Source organism: Lutjanus erythropterus, chromosome 2 (genome assembly GCF_056507025.1).
Source record: "Lutjanus erythropterus isolate fLutEry1 chromosome 2, fLutEry1.hap2, whole genome shotgun sequence".
NCBI classification, from domain to species: Eukaryota; Metazoa; Chordata; class Actinopteri; order Lutjaniformes; family Lutjanidae; genus Lutjanus; species Lutjanus erythropterus.
Window position 1 is genome coordinate 42,798,229 of NC_139318.1, and position 20,478 is coordinate 42,818,706.

The window sequence follows — 20,478 nt, forward strand, 5'->3', positions numbered from 1 at the left end:
GTAAAGTGCTCAGAGATGCCTGCAAGAGACAGAGACTCACCAGAGGAGACTGTGTGTGTGTGTGTGTGTTTTTTGAGAAGGCAGGAAAAAAACCTGGAGGTGTGTGACCAACAACATCACTCTAATGTGTGTGTGTGTATTTGTCTGTGTGTGTGGCAACAGTAGTGCACAGTGTATCACTTATTTAGGGCCTTAAGGGCGACCTCCTCCGCAGCGGTGCACTACAGAGGGGTCGTTGCTGTCACTGGATCTGCGTTGTTTCTCTCTCTTTTCACCCGAACGAACAAAAATTCTGACATTCAAATAAAATAACACACAGGAGGATTAAAGACTAACTCTACTACGTCCTACTCTATTGTTACATCACACATCGTCTTGATTAGTTCAGACGTTTGTTGATGTGACAAAGTCTGATGAGCAAACTCGTATGTGCTTGACTTGTTTGGTCGAGGTAGTGACAGCCAGCTTTGGGATTGGCTAACGATTCGGCCAACAGGATGAAAGAAAGAGAGAGCTACGAGCAGCTGATTGGGCCCACAGGTCGAATGCTGACTTGCGATCGGCTCACAGGACTCGGACATTTGCATAAACGAGGGATTTATTCTTTTTTTTTTTTTTTTTTTTAATCAATGGTACAGTAACGGTTGATCCGAGTCTGTTGAGCCAAAGTCAGAATCTCCCCATGATATGTTACTGTGATACTGGACACTGTGCACTGATCTGGTCCCTCTGGCGAGTCTCTTCAGGTCTCTCTCGAACTGTTCATGCCTCAATAGACAGAGCTCCTTCACAATAAAAGTCTCTCACACACGTTCCATCTCCGCATCCTTAAAAAATAGTGCAATTCTTTTCAGCAATTATATAAATAACTCTAAATTCGTGCTTTTTAAGTTCGCTCTCAGTTTGCATACATGTGTGTATATATACTCAGTCTGTAATGTATATACATGCCAACATGTATGTAGCAAAATGTTCAACGTGAAAGTTGGCACCCCAACAGATTACTGATGTTTGTTTCTTTTTTTCTAAAACTAGACAACATATAAAACAGAAAAAAATTACTCATAAGAATCTATCAAGTTTAGAAAAATACCCCTACTTTCTCTTGTTTTCTCTCTCATCAATCATATTGCGGATTTCTTTCTTTTTCTGCGGTGAACAGTTTTGAACTTTGTGCAAACCTTCTTTAGAAAACATAAAATTAAAAAAAAAAAAAACTATAAAAGGATTTTAGCGACAACTCCTGCATCGGTTGGTCGATATAAGGCAGAACGTTTAGCTCGAGGACTTTAAGCACTGTGCTACAACTGGTGAGCTAGTTTGAAGACAACGCTAACTAAAGCTAAACTCTCTCTCTGGAAATATTCTAAATGTGCTCACGTGTCCCGGTGATGCAGCTAAAGCCTGGTGCAGGAGTCACCGCCAACGTTGGACTGAACAGGACTGAGTGGCGTCAAAGCAGCGAGGGCGATTATCACTAAAAAACAAACAAAAACAAAAACCTGGAAGAACCAAGAAGATTGCAACATTTCGCCAGGAATTCTATTGTAAGCGCGAAAAAGACGAACAAACAAATAAAAAGGTCTATAGAAACAAACAGAACAAGTAAATATTTATAATGAATGAAGACTAGTTAGATCAGTCTGATAGAGGAGGGATGAGGAGGGAAGAAAGGAGGCGTTTGTCTCCGCCTTCCCTTTGCACCTTCGGCCCTCCTCTCTGACATCATCATCGGTTCATCTGAAGTGCTCCTCAGACAGGAAGTAAGACGCTGTGGAACAGGAAGTACCAGATTTTCTCCTGCGACTGTGCTCTGCAGGAGTGACGTGGTTTTGCTGCTTCCCAGTCCTAGCCCGATCCATGAAGTGTCAGCTACAACTACAACTAACGTGAACCATCGACCAGGTTGTTCCTCATTTGCTACTGACCATTTTCCCCACGCGGTGAGCAGACAAAATCCTGGTTTTTCCCACAGGCTAGGAAGAAGGAAGCAGTACTGTCACACCTGCTGGGGCTTCTGGGATTTCTCCTTCGTGTTCCTCGCGTTCCTGTTGTCCACGCTCCCTTGCTGCTGAGGTGGAGGTCGGAGCAGACCGTGTATGAACGAGGATGGGGGCGCCTGTGAGGACGATACAGTCCGATGGCTGTGGCTGGGGGGCAGGGACGTCGGGTGGTAGTAGTGCCCGATCACCTCGCTGTAGGTTGGGGGAGCTCCTTCTACTCGAGAGCCCTGCTTCTGCTGCCGGGACAAGGCCTCCTGGGCTTCTAACACGCTGATGCCAGGGTGGACGCTCGGAGGAGGGGCCTGCAGACTGGAGGCAAAACAACAAGGGTGATAAATAAAACTGATGTCAACAGCAACTTTTTCAGGAGACCAGGAACTTTTAGAAACTTGGCAACCTTACTTGCATTTCGACAAAAGGAACCAAGGTTTAAATTTAGTTCTACACCCGTAGTTCCTAGCATAACCAACTTTAGGGGTAGTGCTAATGGCCCTGGAACTACTAAAGTGGAGTTTGTAGTTGCCAGAGGTGTGGACTTGAGTTGGACTTGGGCTCGACAAAAGTTGATGACTTAAGACCTGACTTAACAAAACTTCACTTGGACTTGAGCCTTTTGACTTCATAATACTTGACACCTTCCCCCCAACCCAAAAGATTAAAACATATGTTCGATTAATTTCCTGAATCAATAAATGTTAACGCTTTTTATTCTCAGCAGGTCAACACTCAATTCTCCAGATCCAGTTTGTTTTAACCAGTCCAACGGGATCCAATTAAGTTTTAGGAGAGATCCAAGAAAAACGCTACATGACTGAGCACTAGTTGGAAAAGATTATATATAAGATGATTTCGTTTTCGTTTTCAGGTTGTTTTATTTTGAAAACTGACAGGATGCTCCATGCCATTAAATGTTGTCTAAGCATTCACTGTACAGAGAGTAAGTCACCATGGCAACAATCCCAACAAACGACTGATGATTCGTTTCTTGTTACCTGGCCTGCAGGCAGGAGCTGGATGGGTTGAGGGGGTGGGAGTCGAACACTGTCCGGTTGGGCGGTGCTCTGACCGACTCGCGGTTCAGCTCCATCTGTTGCTCGGGGTCTCGAAGCTGCAGCGTGCAGGGGCCCTGGTACGGCGGGGGCTCCTCCCCGTCTGAGAGGCAGATCGTGGGGGGAAGATCAATGAGGCTCTGGGGCAGGTAGGGATACGTCGGCTGGAAGCGACTCGGGGCGTATGTGTGCTGGAAGCGCTGGGACTGGAGCGGAGGCTGGGACTGGGACTGGGCGTGTTGAGGCTCCCGCTGCAGGTAGGAGGAGTGGACCCCTCTGTCTGGAGGGCGTGGGTTATACACCTGGTGCTGTGGTGAGGAAGGGCATCAAATTACTGCTGTGTCATACTGTATTATATTACACTGAGCTGTTATAAACCTAGTTCTTGGTTAACTTTGTTGATTTATGGTTTTTACTTCTTGACTAAAGAAAAACTCACCTCATTTAGACCACTGTTTGTCCCTGTGCCCTCAGAAGACCACAGACTTCCCTCCTAACAGAGACAGAGAGACAGAGTTGATCTATTGAGTAAATTCACTTTATTTTAAACCCATTTACCAATTATTTTACGTGTATCTTTAGTACAAAGGGGGTGTAGCAATCGATCAATCTAGACCTATCTATCAATTCAAAGATCAACGATCTAGTAGCATTGTCGCAAAGTGAAAATATCTATCGATTTTGTCATCTTTAAGATATGCCCTTATTTTGAAATCCCCATGGCCAGGCGTTGTCCCTGTTTCTGTCCAAGTGCACTTCCTTCCTAAACGTTCAAACAGTGCTAGCATCGGGCACATAAAGGCAAGCAAACATGACAAGCAACACATGATGAGGATATTTACTCCCCTCTCCGAAAAAAAATTCTGGAAAAAAAAAAATTTCCACTGTGGTTTTCTGTAAAGATATGCAGGGATCTAACCAGCAGTTTGCAAGAAGAGATGACTGTGTTAATAAGTTTATCCTACCATTTTGTATCGATTACAGACCCCTGAACCAAATCGAAACAAAACTGTATCATGGCAGACTTTGTGATATCAGCAAAAATTGAATCCTTGTCCAAAGAATCAAATATGTGATGAAACTTGTTATTTTCACCCTTCATACTTTTCACATCTGAAACCTATTCTTGTGCTTTGGCAACAAATACAGTGTTTTATTTCATGTCAATAAAGCTGCAAGTCAGATCAAACAATTTCAACAGCACATTACAATACAGTACAATAACATCTGCTATCAAGTCTAAACTCTCACTCCTATGATATTATGTTTTATTATGACAGAGGAGCTGTGACTTTCTAATTATGTGCTTTTTGTTGTTTGATTACATGTTTGTCCACTAGAGGGCTCCACTGTTGTGCAACAAACACTCTCTGCTGCAGAGCCTTTTTAAATGCCCACATATTATCATGAAGTTTGGTCTCAGTGACTCATGTCATTGCCCATATGAGGCCCGCTCAAACTGTATTATCTTTAAATCTGGAACATTTCTCAAGTTTCACACAGATATTTTTGTTTGTAATGCATCTTTTTTAATTTTTTGCAATTCTTAAACAACTTGTCCACAGATTTCTTCACATAGGTGAATACATTTTAAACAGTTGACAAATAAATTAACATTAATGTGAGGTGACACTGGTACGTGAATCTGTGACTGACTGACTTGGACTGATTTCTTCCTCAGACTGAACACACAATGCAGCTCTTTTCCTCTATAAAAAATGTCTGGAAGGAACTTTTGTAAGTTTTGTGCAGGTTTGTTGTCTGGCGAGAGTTTTCCTGCCTGTCTGTCTGCCTGTGTGTCTGACTGACTGTATGTGTGTCAGTGTGTCTGTCTGCTAATCCAAATTAACTAGGACAATGACTCCCCTGAGCTTATCAGGAGCTCGGTGTGTGTGCATGTGTGTGTGTGTCCATGTGTGTGTGATTATGCTTCATCCTTTACTCATATCTTGTAGACTGGAGACACACACACACACACACACACAGACACACACACACACACACAGACACACACACGTCAGTGATTCAGTAGCAGGTGATTCAGGGAGCACAAGTGAAGTCATATGTTTGTAGAAGCCTCAGGTGTAAGTCAGCTTATATATGTGTGTGTGTGTGTGTGTGTGTGTGTGTGTGTCTGTGCGTGTGCGCGCATCTTGAAATAGTCTTTGACCCCTAATGAAGAAGTGAGTCAGTGTGTTAGCGTTAGCCTGCAGCGGTGTTTAATCACTATGATCGCATGCTGTCACTCAGCAGCTCCTCAAACTCTGTTTGTCTTCTGATTCTGTGTTTCATTAAGAACTGTCCTCCTCACTGTGACTGAACCGCTAAAAACACAGCTCCTCTCCTCGTTCTGCACGCTGGGAAGTCTATCATGAATAATGATGAATAATTATAACAACAATGTCAGCATGGTTACTGTTTTTATTATGTTCCTTTGTTCTCATAATACTGTTATTCCCTATTTTTACTTCATAATGTTTTTATTAGTTTCTTTGTCTCTGTATTAATTTTATCAGCACTGTAACGGATATGGGTTTACTCTCAATGATGTTCATGTCTATAATACATTATACTGCATTATACACATACTTACAAAGTGTTATGTCGTGCTTATAGTGATGTATAATAGTTACAAGAACTCATAAATATTGGTTTATAACAACACATTATACACCATTTTATAATGACTTATAAGGTCAAGTAACATTACATTTCATAATTGCTAGTCACTCAGTGATATTTCTTTTGGCAAAGATCATTGTTAAAGCTGTTATAATGTTATTAGATGTTGCTATAAGTGGTCACTGAGTGCTTAAAGTAAAGTATTGAAATTCTGAGGAATATAACACATTACAAGCTGGTTATAAGCCCCTTATAAATGGTCATTGTTTGCTTAAAGAAAGGTGAGAAAACATGCAAGAACAAGACACAAAATGTTGTCAAATTAATTCTAACTAACTAACTATGTTTGAAACTCATGCAGGCTGTAATTCAAACACTCTCATTTCTTGCATTCATGTTTTTTGACGTAATACGTGCTGATGATTATTTTCACTGCTCTGTTTTCTCCCAAGGTTTATTTTCTGTGACACACTGATATCCGCTTTAAGAACTTGTTGCAGACAGTAAAAATGTGACCCAGTTGCCACTGCTATTTTACCTTTTCACTTTGAGAAACCAAATCTTCTGGCCTTGAGTGCGGCCTAGTTTACACTTTGCAAAAATATGCATCTTAAATAATCAGACAGCCATCTGGTCGCACTTAAACACTTAAACATCAAATTACAAATGCATGTTTATATTAAGTTTTTCTTTGCAACATGCTCTCTTGTATTTTCACATTTCCGACCAGAGAATCCTGTGGATGAATTACATCGTCATGACAGGCTAAGCGGAAAAATTTGACTTACGTTGGCCAACGGCAGGTGTCTCCTGCGTGCAGGGGCGTGTCTGGAGAGGAGGGAGCGTGCTGATAGGCGGTAGTGGTTCAGCAGGCAGGTGATGACCACAACCATCACCATCATCACCACCACGATCACCAGGATCTGGACGAACTCCAGCTGGGCTACAAAAACAACACAGAAAGAAACGATCGCGGTCAGTTTCACGGTTTGTCTCTTGGTGAGTTTGGTTAAGTCTGAGAAAATGACCCCGATGATGTCAGAGTGATGTCATCAGGCTGGGATTTTTGGGATTGGGAGCCTGCTTTACAATCTGGGGTGTGGTGTTAGGGCATTTCCCTGTCAGGGAAAAGGAAACTAAAAAAGAAGGGAGGGACATTACATCACTGTTGGTCTCCAGATAGCATAATTATGATCTCCCATAAGCATCAATAGACCTGACACTAAAGTCTGAAGTATAGGATGTTCTATGAGACGCTTTTTCAGTTTCTTTGGGCAGGGAGAGTCTAATGAAAATATTCTCTACAGCTGCATGATGGGAAGTGTAGGATGTTTTGGGGATTTTATTCACACTAGGGGCTAAAGTCAGAATATCTTGGTCTCTGGTGCATTAATTTTGACCACTGTCGTTTGCACTTCCCCAAACTACTGTATATGGATGTGCAACTCTAAATCCCTTCATAAATTCAAATTTATGTCAATAGCACGTTTAAAACAACATGAGCTAACCAAAGTGTTTCACAAACATGTGCAGAAGAAAACAGGTCAGCAGAGGAGACAACAGATCAAGATAAAAATCAATGCTTAATGCAAAAACTAATAAAACAGCCGCTATAAACAAGCCAATAAATGGTGGCAGTTTGTTCCAGACTTTTATACAACTCTGTTATGATCAAGGACTCATCATCAAATCAAAATCATCATCAAACATCATCATCATCAGTAACAAGGAGAAATTGTTCATATGTGTTGATTTTTGGGGGGAATTTCTTTAGTGAACTTGCTTAAGTTGAACTTTTCTGTTTTTTCATTTTATTATTCTTAACATAATTTTGATGTTTTTATTGTTTACGTTCTCCTTAACATGTTTGAAATAAAAATCTATCAATTTGAATCCATTTTTTTCTGCAGAGGTTAGTTATGTTATGGATTTTCAAATCTTTGTCATAATAAAAGTGCCTCAACCACAGAGAAATAAGCTACTGATAATCAATGTGACGCCTTCAAATTATATAAAGATGTTGCATTATTTAAATCATGTATCAGACAAAGTATATTAAACAGCAGTAAATTTTTCTATTGGAAACTCAGACATTTGTCATTTTTGCTTAATACACTAATATGACAATAGGGATTATTTGTTGACAACTATCGATAAATCAACTTATCGTTTCAGTATAATGCATTTCTTGTTGGTTTGAGCTTTTTCATTGGATATGGTCATAAAAAAGTAACTTGATGAGTAAATAATAAAACATGAACAGTAGCTCTCCTGTGTAAATCAGCAGTTTACCAATAAAGAAGCATCTGACTATAAATGACTCCTCTGTAAAGTTTCAATGCAACAGCAAGTTGTATGTTTCTGTGCGTCTGTGAGACAGAAAAAGGTTGTCAGACTCAGTCCAGACAGACATGTAGTCCTTCTGTGGGGGTCAGACACACAGAGCCAGACCAGACCAGACAGACAGGGCTAGCTTTGTTTAGAGACAGTCTGCTCTGACCCCCCCACCTACCCTCCCTCCTCTGCATCCACCCCCACCCCAACCAACACCACCACCACCACCACCACACACACACACACACACACACACACACACACACACACACACAAGCAGCGCATTTTTCTCACACTTTTTTTCACAGGGAGCAGGCAGAGGTCAGGGCCAAGTCAGTCAGGAGAACATAAAGTAGCCTGCAGACAACACACACACACAGAGTCCAGTTCTCACAGTCTCGTTACGTCCGTCTGACTAACTAACCATTACACAACATGAAGAGACACACAGACAGTCAGGTGACCCTCATAACTCATTCATAACCCTTTTTAAATCATCTACAGTACGATTCCCTGTCATCTGAAACATAAAACAACTCGATTAGGCCGACTTCACATCACTACCCACACATTACATCAATAAAGGAGCAAAATATTATTATATAACTCACATCAGTCCAGCAGGAGAAACCTTGAAATACGAGTCCACAGACAGAAATGACACAACTGGATTAATTTAATCCCATTACCTGTAACCCGCTGTGAACTGTCCTGCACAGTAACCACAATAAACTCCATGGAACCTGGTTAAAAAACCCACATCCAGGTGATCTGACTCAGTTCCAGCTAAGTTTTTTAATTAGTCTGGTGTTTGAGGACCATCTGTTTGGAACTTCTATCACTAAAAACAACATATACATAATTTTTATTCAAAAAGCATCTTAAATATTCTAGCAAAGATTTGTGCATCTCTTGGTAACGCATCTCAACTTTTGATCATAAACTTGTATGTAAATTGCACTTGGAACTACTTAGTCTTGAAACTTTGATGAGATACACAATCTTTATTTTTATCTTCTCCTGCATGGTGTTCAAACTTTTTCTATATATATATGTATATGTATGGAAACAACTAAATTAAAGAAATAAGTGTTCATCTGGAGTTTTTGGAAACACAGCTGTAAAAGTCAGAGAGCCTTACATTCACATTCCTGTTAAACCAAACTGTATTTGTTGAGTTTTGCCATTCGCTGCTGCTGCTGCTGCTGTTGTCTCAGCAGAACAGAGGAACCTCGAGATGATGGCCGGTTAGAAGCCACCGTCCTTCAGTTTTAAAATAGAACCCAACTGCTCATAACAGCTGATGTGAATTTTACAGTGAACTTGACTTTATAAACAGACTTAGATTTCAAAACAAAGGTTATCGATCTGAACTGAACAGACAAACCATTTATGGGTTATTTTCCATCAAGGGTGGACAGCATCCTCTATCACAGTCTGTAGCTCATAAGTTATATATAGATAATAATTCATTAGTGGTTATAGATCAGTTATAAGCCATTAGTAATGACATTTAGGTTGCCAGGTTGTGAAAAAACTGTCTTTGACTTTTGTTTATTTAGCCAGTTTTTAGTTAACCTCTGGAAAATGTGTGAAGAGAAACTGGTCTGAAATCAATTTATTGACAACTTACTAAACTTTTACAACTGCAGACTTAATGGCTTATTAGCAAACAAGAGACTGAGGAAGAATTTATTAATGGGTACAAACATTTACGACCCCCCATTACAATTTCCCAAAGCCTAAAGCAGAGTGAAAATTAAGCTTTAAGCAGCCTTAATCATCACTTGCAAATTCTTTTCTTTCAAATTTCTTTATTCTATCAGCTGTTTATATGAATTAATATTAATTGTATGTTTTAATTCCCATCAAACTTTTGCTAATTTCCAGACTGAGGGAACAACAAGGGACTTATCTCGCTATGAAAACAGGATTGTTTCATGTCAAATACTAGAAGATCATTTGGTTTGAGCAACTGTGTGATGCAACACCAGCTAATGTTGAAAACCAAGGAGTATATTCAAATTGAAGAATACCCATGAACTTGAAAACATTAAAATTGAGCTTTTTCCAAACTTCCAAATATGAACCCTGCTAACTGTCTAAACCCCTCAGATATTCAATTTACAGAGATACAAACTACAAAGTTGCCATTTTTAAGAAGCTAAAACCAGTGAATATATGATATTTTGTCTTGATAAATGACTTACACGTATTTTTTGTCAATCAATTAATCAATTAACAGTCCTGGATAAACTCTACTGTCCTAAATAACAGACATTTAGAAGAAAAAAAAAAGTAACTTGTGGAGCATCGTCCTCTTAACTTCTCCTGGCTGCAACAAGTCACAGCAACAGTGTCACACCTTGGTGTGTAAAACACATCAACACACAGAAGAAAACGATGAAACGCCGCCAATCAATCACAGACAGACTTTCCTTTTCTGCGAGCACAGATGAGAAACTCACCGCACAGTTGCGTCTGAACACAGTTGTCATGGTTGTGACTCCCTGACGAAGGCTGCATATTCTTCAAGATGTTTCCTCAGACCAAGACTTTCTCTCGTAAAAGTTTATATTCCAGGGACTGAAACCCAAAGCTCGGTCCCCAAGTTAACAAACTGAAACCAAACCAAACCAAAACAACTAAAATAAAAGAAACTAAAACAAATCTCCCCGCTGCTGTGAAACTCCAAACTACATGTCCTGTGGATGCTCCGACACCGTGTGTGTGTCCTCACCGGTTGACACACACACTCTGAGGCTCTGCTGAGCTTTGTCTGCAACTTTTTCTCACACACATTCCCACACTGTCCAGACACACACACACACAGAGGAAACAGCTGACCAGACCCCTCCACCACCACCACCACCACCCAATGGCTGTGAACAAAAGGGGTCAATGTGAGGGAGGGGGGGGGGGGGCAGAGAAAGAGACAGAGAGAGTGGGGAGAGGAAAAAAAGAGGGGGAGTGGTGGGAGCGTCTGGGAGACACAGATGGGTCAGGGGGACGGACAGAATAATGATGAGAGAGAGAGGGAGACGGGAGGGAGGAGGGGGAGCAGAGTGTGAAGCTTGAACATCTCCACTCATTAGTTCATGTGAGAAATCAAGAATTTAAAGCATTAAACTGATGTGCTGTAAAATTATCTCTGAAGAAATGTGAGTCTTGAATCTGTGGAATCAGTGTATTTTGTTATGTTGTGGAGAAACTCAGACCATACTGAACTACAGCTGGAGCTAACTATTATTTTCAGTCGATTAATTAATTTCTAAATTAATCGATTAATATTTGTTTGCCTATAAAACGTCAGAAAATGGTGAAAAATGTTGATCAGGGTTTCCCAGAGTCTAAGATGACGTCCTCAAATATATTCAGTTTACTGTCAGAGAGGAGGAAAATATTCACATTTAAGAAGCTGAAAATTGGACATATTTTCTTAAAAAATTACTCAAACTGATTCATCAATTATGAAAATAGTCAGAAGGTATAAGGTTGTCAAAAGTATCAATACGTGTTAAAAATGATACAGTATCTGTCAATGATAAGTATCACGGAAATACCTTTCCTAACTGCATTTAGGATGAATCTTATCTTAGACTGTATCCTGAGTTCAAACTAACTGTAAGAAATGACAGCACCACTGTTGATTGGTCTGTACAGTGATGAAGGTGAGGAACATGATTGAACGGCCACTCAGACCACATGATGGTGCTTTAAATTTCCCAGACCATATGATTTTGATGGAACTGAAATTGATATTGTCTTCATCCTCGGATGATAATGGGGAAGAAAATGTCAGGCAGTCCTGTGTTAATTTTAAACACAGATACAGGCATGTCAGGACGAACGCCAGTTGAAGGATTGAGTTTAAAGTTCTAGTTAGAAAAGGATAGGAGGTCTGAGAATCAGGGTCTGAACGATTTGTGCAACGCAAATCCTGCACAATCTGATTTCTCCTGGTTATCTCCCCCAACTCCTGTTACAGTATAGGGAAACTGAGGAAGGGATAAAGTGAAGGAAGTAAGGAAGGAGGGAAGGAAGGAAAGGGCACAAACACACACACGGATAAACGCAAACACGCAGACTAAAATAAGGAAATGTAAACAGACACATTCCTCTGCTTGTTAAAGACTGTTATCATTGCAAAAGGCAAAAAGGAACAGACACTCAAACACACTGTGATGCCAGCCTCGCCATCTGTGTGAAGCCACCCAGACCGCGACTGTGTACGTGTGTGTGTGCGTGTGTGTGTGTGAGACAGAGTGTGTGTGTGGGCACACTGCCTGCTGACAGCTTGTCTGTCTCTATGTTCTGTCAGCTGGTGCTGAACTCCGTCTTTCAGCCAAAACACTCCCACAACTCCTTTCTCCTTTTCCTCTCTCTCTCTCTCTTTCGCTCTCTCTCTCTGTCCGTCTCTCTTTTCAAACTCAAACACAGAAAAACTTTTCTTGTTATTTTCCTGACATAAGATACAACATTATTACTGTTCTATGCCTGTTCTTTGAACTTATTTTAAACTGTGCATTCTTAATAAGGGTCCACTTCTTGAGTCACAAATCACTGCAGCTGCTGATTCTCTTGCCTTCATTTGACTGATTTGTTCTCACTTTAAACAAAATTAACAAAATATTTCTTAGTCTAACACAAGGTCAAAGACTGCACTGATGCTGAAAATGAGTCCCACCTCCTTCCTTCAATCACCATCTGATTAATCACTATAAATCCAAAAATAACTGCTCAGGACATTAATTTGACATAAATTCACATATCAAAACACAATATTCAAATCACCTCAATAACTGAGCAAATGTGAGAGATAAATGTTGCTATCAAGACAAAAACTGGCTCTAACAACATGATAAAAAGGCACTTAGCCTCCTTAAATGATTATTGTAGTTGTTCCTGAACTTTTTCTATCATGCCAACATGCTTTTGTCAACGCTGCCACAAAACACAAGATTCTGCCTCTTCTTCATATGTTCATATAATTTTGATTGAGGCGTTGGTTTGATGAGAGGGGGCGGTTTTTCTTGAAAACAACAATTTATTATTTTAAGCGTTATTTTAGTGAACTGAACCGAACCCACGGCCGCCGCTGAGGACTGATCACGCTCTACCAACAGAGCTGCGGCTTGAAAACTTGTTTCTTTATGGTTTCCAGATTAAACAGATTCTCAAACATTTTACACACTAGATATTATAACATGTTATAGCACGACACAGTATATATATTTGGTGAGAAGTACCATCTCAAGCATTAAGTCAAAACGGTGTTTAAAATTTATTGACATTTCAACTTTATTCTCAACATTTAGACTTTATTCTCAAAATGCAACATAAGAGATTGTCTCATTTTCCCCCTTGTACCTTAATAAATACTCTTCCATATTATAACAGGAAGGAACTGATAACAGCGTCTGTATTTGATGTGAGAAATGTCTATTTCGTTTTAGCTTAATTCCCCCTGAAATATTATATCTGCATTAATTCTTTAATTCACCATAGATTATAAGGTGAAACCCTTTTTATTACATTTTCCATCAAGTTTAAGTTTCATATATATTTTTCACACTTTAATTATTTCATCAGTTATTGGATCATAAATCACAGAAAGTGACAAGTTTGTTGCAGCATTGAGGAAAAGTGATGAAAAGTTTGTTTCCATTCACCTTCTCTGATTTGATGAGTCATAATTCATAGAAAAATGCTTTCTGACTGTGTGTGTGTGTGTGTGTGTGTGTGTGTGTGTGTGTGTGTGTGCCAGCCTGCAGTAAAACTTGTCAGCTCCCAAATGGAGAGGTCAGCAGGTCAGTCAGCAGATCTCCTCCCTCCTCCTTCTTGTCCTTTCTTATTTTTCACGCTCTCCCTTTTCTCTCCATTGCTTCTTCTTCCTTCTCGCTCATCTCTCTAATCCCTCCTCTGCCTCACTCCTTCCACCCTGCATACTAACAGGGAAATCATTTTCTCATGTCATGTTTCCATTCAGATGTTCTGCACATCATGAGTTTCCAACAGAAGGTGTAACAAGATTATATAATAATATCAATACACCAAGTTTTCCACTTTAGCAAAGCAGAAAAACATTTTTTGTGCAAACATGTTGGTGTATTTTCTGCTCAAGTTTTTGTGCATTTCTAAAATACACAGAGGAAGAAATGAAAACTTTCTTTTCTTTCCTTTACTTATTCTTCATCGCTTCTGTCTCTTCCTTCCATTTTCAGAAGCTTCTTTGGCTTGAAAAAAAATCATTTTTAAAGCGAATGTGTTGTGCAGATGCACCAGTGAAAAACATCCTCGAGGCCAAAAACATGCTTCAGTGAAGAGACACGATAACACTGTTTCTTTAACACTGAGCCAAACAGCACCCTGCTTTTGATTTCACTCGCATTTTTACACCAAAATGTGTATAACTAGTGTTTTGTGCCAAATCCGAATAAAATTCTGAGCATACTTAATTTTCTTAAGCTTCTTTCACAAACTAAATTTTGCACCTGCTCCATTTTATAATGATTTTTTTTTTTACCAGAAATGCTAAGATTATAAGTCAAAGCACTCCCTCACCATGAGATCATTTTCCAATTATTTGAACAGTTACTCCATTCAGCTGTTCAACTGTAGACCTATATTTTTTCCTGTGAATGTTTTATTCATTTAAAAACAGCTGTATGTACCAGATGTTCACCACATGATGGTTTAAAGCTGTTTTCAACAAGCCTGCTCTCTGCCTGAATACATGTTGTTGGGGGGGGGGAATGTTTTTATTTATTAATTTATTTCTATTTATTATTATTATCATCTTTGGCTTAAAACTGGCTAATTTAAAGGACCAGTGTGTAGGATGTAGGAACAGTGTTTGGAAGAGGACCTGTACCCTCTGTGGTGACAAAAACAAGTCTTATTTTCAGGTGATCATACACTAAATAAATCATACTTATGGATAGTCTTACCCACTGGAGCTTTAAGCACACTGAGTAAGTGATCATTAGTATTCGTCTTTTAAAACGCCCCCTGTGAGTAACTTTAAATTCTGACACGTAAAAACGTTCCTATGATGTCAGAAAATAAACTCAGAGGACATGACCTCAATAAACCGGCTCATGGCGTGTTGTGATCAGGGCACCGCTCTGTTTCAAATTTCCACAAAACAGTGACTGGTTGTTTTCCTGGTCTTACGTGAATGTCTCCGCACACTGAGAACAAGAAATCGCAGAGCTGCAGAAACAGATTTGATTTGAGTATAATTTCCTGCAAACTGAGACGCTGTGGACGTTCCTCATTACATGATCTGGCTGCCGGTTTGGTCACTGGCAGGAAAAGTCGAGAGACCGATCTGAAGTCAGGGCTGTTGCACCATCCTGAGCGAGCTGACTCACAAGCTTCAGATCTTTTCCTCTCTGGTTATTACTGAGTATCTACTGACTGACCAGCCAAGTTAGTCAGTAAGTCAAAGAGACACTCAGCTCATGACTGAAGACAGGCCAGGGCAGTAAAACAACAGTGATATGTTTCAGCAATAGTCTGCATTTCATCAATAGCAATGAGAAAATTGTTACCTAAAATAATGTAATAAATGCAAAGTGCCATTAAAGCACAAAACAGACTCATAAACAGCCTGTCACATCCCTTATAATGGAGCTTGCTACAAGTGACACACACTCAACCATTTAAGAGGTGTGTTGTTCAGCTGGACCATCAACATGTGACACAACAACAGGAGTTTACACTGTAAAAATTAACTATTTGTTTTAACTTGAAAAAGTTATTGTCCAGGCTGGCTTAAAGTTTAAAGTTGAAGGAATCTGAAAAGATAAGTTGAGATGATTTTGTAATGATTCAAAACAAATAAACTTCTCTAGGCCACCAACTCTTAAGACACATTGACAAACATTTATTAAATAATCTATTAACTTTTGAGAGTTTTGACTCTTCAACAATGCATGCTGGGAGGTCTGCTAACATGCTGATCATGTTTCTTTAGAAACTTATTTTCATCTAACTCTGTACAGTGCATTAATTCAACTCATCATTTCAAGTCAAAAGACTTCAGGTTAGAAGAACTCCTGATTATATGCATATTTTCTGGAAATAAATACTAGAAATATTAAGTTCAATTCAATTAAATAAATAAAATTTGAACATTTATGTTAAGATAATGTGAAAAGATTTGATTCCACTAAATTCCCGTATGATGTTTTACAGTGCAGAGAGTGAGGAAACTGGACAGGTCAAAGTTTATTTTGTCTATAAGCTATGCAAAGTGGTTCAATTCAAATTAAGGTGGTTAAAGTGCTAACATTCAACCTTTTTTTTTTCTTTTTTCAACCTCCTAGTCTTTATTAAAAACTATCAACATTTAATTCTAGGCATATCGACTGAAACATTTTATTGTGACAAATTTTTCAGCTGTGTCTTAGAGACCACGAGACAAGACAGAGAACCTGTGTTACAAACTGGAGGTGTGGAGTCTGACAGAGGAGGATGGAAAGGTCTAAGAATTGCATCATGAGAGATATAAGAAGTTTGGAGCTTGATTGGAACTAAGAGTCAGCATATCTCAGCCTCTGCAGCATCATCCTTTTTTAAGTCTCCTTTGAGTCCCCCAACTTTATGTAAGTTCAATACTAAATAATACACACGCTGCTGTGGGTAGATTCCTGACCTCATCAGACAGGATTTATCTGCACCAAAGTCACAGTTCTTCAAACTCGCCTTGTGCAACTTGGAAGAAAACAACAAAAAAAGCCATTAAAACATTCTCACTTCTTGGTCGTGTTGCATGAGAGAGACTGCTGATCTCTTCCCTCCCTCTGGGGTGTTGTCTAGACAGGAGGAGGCTGTAAGCCTGGCAGGCAGGCAGACACTCCATGGTTAATCTAAAGCAATTAGCTCATTTGTCATCCGCTGCCTGCTCTCCGTCTATCTGCCTCCTCCTCCTCCTCCTCCTCCTCCTGCATTCAGCTAAAGGTCACAGCCGGTCATTGCCGAGTCAGATGGCTCAGAGAGAGCAGACAGACAGAGAGAGAGGAGGGGGGGTCAGGAGGAGGACGGAGGGAGGGAGAGAGGGCTGGAAAAGAGGATGATATGAGGGTAGGAGAGAGGAAGGAAGACGAAAGAAGGAAGAAGGAAAATATGGTGGGAAGGAAGGAGGGGGTGGAAGAAAGAAGTGAGAGAGGACAAGAAAAGAAGGAGAGGAGGAGATGTGGTGCAGCAGTCATAACAGAGGCTAAAACAGAATCTGGTTTTTGCATTAATTTGAATGTCCAGGATCATTTATCTAATACAATATTTAACACCATATTTAGAACATTTTATACTAAAACAAACAGCAGACGTGAACCAACATACTGTATGTCAAAGCAATGACACAGACAAGAAGCATGAAACCTGCAAGCTGATGAAACAGTCAGGCAGGATGTTCACATGGGTCAGTGATGTGGCCTATGATCACTTTTCATGCAGCGCCATGATGATACAGTCATTTCCTACAGAACACGAACATATACACAGATCTAGGGATGTTTCTAATGACTAAAGGGGCGGTAAACGATTCCATGTTCGTTTGCAAAGTGTGGCTAATGCTAGCAGTGTTAGCAGCAACAGCCTGCTCTCCTTACAGCAACGTCCACATGCCTGTGCTGTATATGGTCACACATTGCTCCAATCAAGCAGCTATATGTCATTTTATGTGGAGCCTACATACATATATAATATACATGTTGTTTAGATTTAAAGAAATGTATAACACAAATGTTTTTAGACTAGATTAAACTCATGACAAATATCAATATGAATATAGGCCTAAAGAAAAAATCAAGATAACTGATAACACACAAGTTTGTTAGGTTGTGCTTAAGCTAAATGTTCCAATCACCATGCTAACATGCTCATAAAGATAAGAAATACTACCAAACTGTGCTGGTTTGTCCCACTTTCCGCCTCACTGGTTTATATCCAGGCAGAAGCTGCTGCCAGTCAGAGCTGCAGCCCTAGCTAGTGGCAGGTGGCTATGTAAAACTAGCAAGGCTAGTAATGTTTAATCAACTTCAACCAGCGCTGGACCCTTTTAAGGTTGCACAATATGGTACAAAAAAATAATAACCTCATCATTGTGACAGATCTTGCAACTGTGATATGATTCTTGATGAGTTGAGATGATCATGTATGCATCATCATTTTCATTTTCCCTAAAAAGAACTATTTAAGTCCTGATAATGTGACATTATTAATATTTTTTCTTTTATCTGGAGAACAAGGTTCATAAGTCAGGGCATCTCTGCAGCACTACAGTACTTCATCATAATGCTGTTTTGTCACAAGCTTTACATTCACAGTTTCTGCAGTCTGGATATTGCACTTGTCACTTTTGACTCCAGCCTGCAGTGTTGTTTAGAGACTTAACCTGAGAATTAAACACACTTATGTGAGGCTTCGGGATCAAAGCAAGAGCAACCTCTAGTTACCAGATACATTCCACTGTATAATCAAGAGTAACAACCAAATTTGCACACCATACACCCACGCAATCACAGTTACATTATGTTCTCTAGCTGCAGCTGACTGGATCTGAACTCTCTTCAGTGGTCTGTCTGACAGGATGATCGTGAAAAACTCAAAATTCCCCACAATATCTCAAAAGCTTTTAGGAGATGCTGCAGCTGCCTAAGCACCCTCACCTCCTGTGCCCATGTCAGGAAGGGATAAAAGAAAAGAAGGTGGGACAGAAACTATATGGGTGAGGGAAACAGAAAATAAGTAGTGTCGGAGCTCTCAAGGGGTATAAGTTGAAAGAAGGGGAAGTGAAGGACACAGGAGAAAAGAAAGTTTAGGGGGAGAGGAAAGAAGGAGACAAGGAAGGAGAAAGAGAATGAAAAAATCAATGATGAACAGAGGAAAAGGAGAAAGGGAAGGAGAAAAGGGCAGGAAGAGAGAGAAGCTTGCTAATTCCTCCCTCCCCCCTTCTTCCTCAGTCCTCGGATGACTCGACAGTCTGGGTAGTCAGAAATAGCACAGACAGCTGTGTGTGAGTGTGAGTGTGTGTGTATGAGAGAGTGTGTGTTTGTGAATGTGTGTGTGTATGAGAGAGAGAGCGAGTTATAGGTCATAGGTGCACACAATTTGCTTGCTTGCCAATTTCCATGAGAAAGGCTATAGGGGTGGACGCAGGGGGGGCACACGCAAACACACACTAGCAAATGCACACACACACACACATATATACACACTCCACTGACTTTGGAAGCCACGGTCATGGTGCAGCCAACAAGTGTGGGAACTTTGGTCCACAAAACTCCCACTGCTGGTTTCAACAGTGGGAAAACAGAAAGGGAGGTGTGTATTTTTGTGCTGGTGTGTGTGTGTGTCTATGTGAGTGTGTGGCTGAGGGGGTCAATTATCATCTTCCTTCTCATCTTTCTATACATCTCCTTTCTGATTCTCGTCTTTCAATCTTATCTCTAAAAAAGGAAACATCATTTTCAACACATCTCGTTTTGGACGATGCACTGTCACGTTTGGCTTGAACTGGACAGACACTGTAAATGATGTTTCATATTGCAATACTGAAATACAATAAACGATCTTAACGAAGTGACAGTGTAGAATTAACAGAGTAGATCAGAGTGGAGGGAAGAAGTGTGGAGCATTAGTCTAAATTTAGCGTGCTAATCCAGGGAACTCCCATGTTAAACTGTGAGTCTCATCTGGAACGCTAGCTATGCTAACGCTATCACTGAGTAGGTCACAGACTCTGATACAAGTTCCTGCTCACACAATCAATGAAAAATGAATACGTCTGACAGTGTCACCTGCTTCTGACATGTTTAAGCTCAAACTTCAATTTTATGAGGCTACGGAATTTGATCACATCAGCATTTGAGGACGCTAACTGGCTACAGATTAGCTTGTTGACAACACACCTACAGCACAGGTGTAGCGCAGCAGCTAACACTACATTGACAAATTCAACTTCCTGAGCAACAGTACATCTGTAGTTGTTCATGTTATCACAGAAAACTTGATAACAGAACTGTGTTCAAACATGGACATATGCATTACAAGCTTATCACATCTGTGCAAGTAACAAACAAGATTATAGTCAATCGAACTACGAGCTTGTTAGCCTGTATAAAGGGTTAGTTCACCCAAAAGTGAAAATTAAGATATTATCTACTCACCCTCATGCCAACTGATGGTTGGGTTTAGTTTTTTAGTCCACAAAACACTGCTGGAGTTTCTCAGAATAACAGCGCTGCAGAATCTCCCAGTTTAAGTGAATGGTGACCAGTTTTTGATGCTCAAAAACAACAGAATAAAAACATAAAATGCCTCCATACTGCTCGTCTGGTGTAATCCAAGTCTCCTAAAGCCCCAACTTGCCAAGTTGACTAAAAATTGTTATTCACACCAGTTTTTAGCCTGAGACATTGTTTTCCTGTGAAACTCCAGCAGTGTTTTGCCAACTAGTAAAC

The 20,478-nt window shown here is 40.1% G+C and overlaps 1 protein-coding gene across 2 annotated transcripts in view; it reads right to left on the reverse strand.

The window, feature by feature from the left end:
- Window positions 1-601: 601 nt before the first annotated feature.
- pmepa1 (prostate transmembrane protein, androgen induced 1) overlaps window positions 602-20,478 on the reverse strand; it is a 43,512-nt gene continuing 23,635 nt past the window's right edge. Inside the window, exons 1-5 of one of the 2 annotated variants that reach the window (XM_084740671.1) lie at window positions 10,477-10,629; window positions 6,463-6,617; window positions 3,492-3,545; window positions 2,996-3,360; window positions 602-2,312 (exon numbers count right to left, since the gene is read on the reverse strand). In XM_084740671.1, coding sequence (XP_084596797.1) covers window positions 2,000-2,312; window positions 2,996-3,360; window positions 3,492-3,545; window positions 6,463-6,617; window positions 10,477-10,534 — 945 coding nt within the window. In that variant the 5' untranslated portion in view covers window positions 10,535-10,629 and the 3' untranslated portion in view covers window positions 602-1,999. Of the gene's footprint in view, window positions 2,313-2,995; window positions 3,361-3,491; window positions 3,546-6,462; window positions 6,618-10,476; window positions 10,630-20,478 lie in introns of those variants that run through there. The other variant, XM_084740662.1, reaches the window with a different exon arrangement.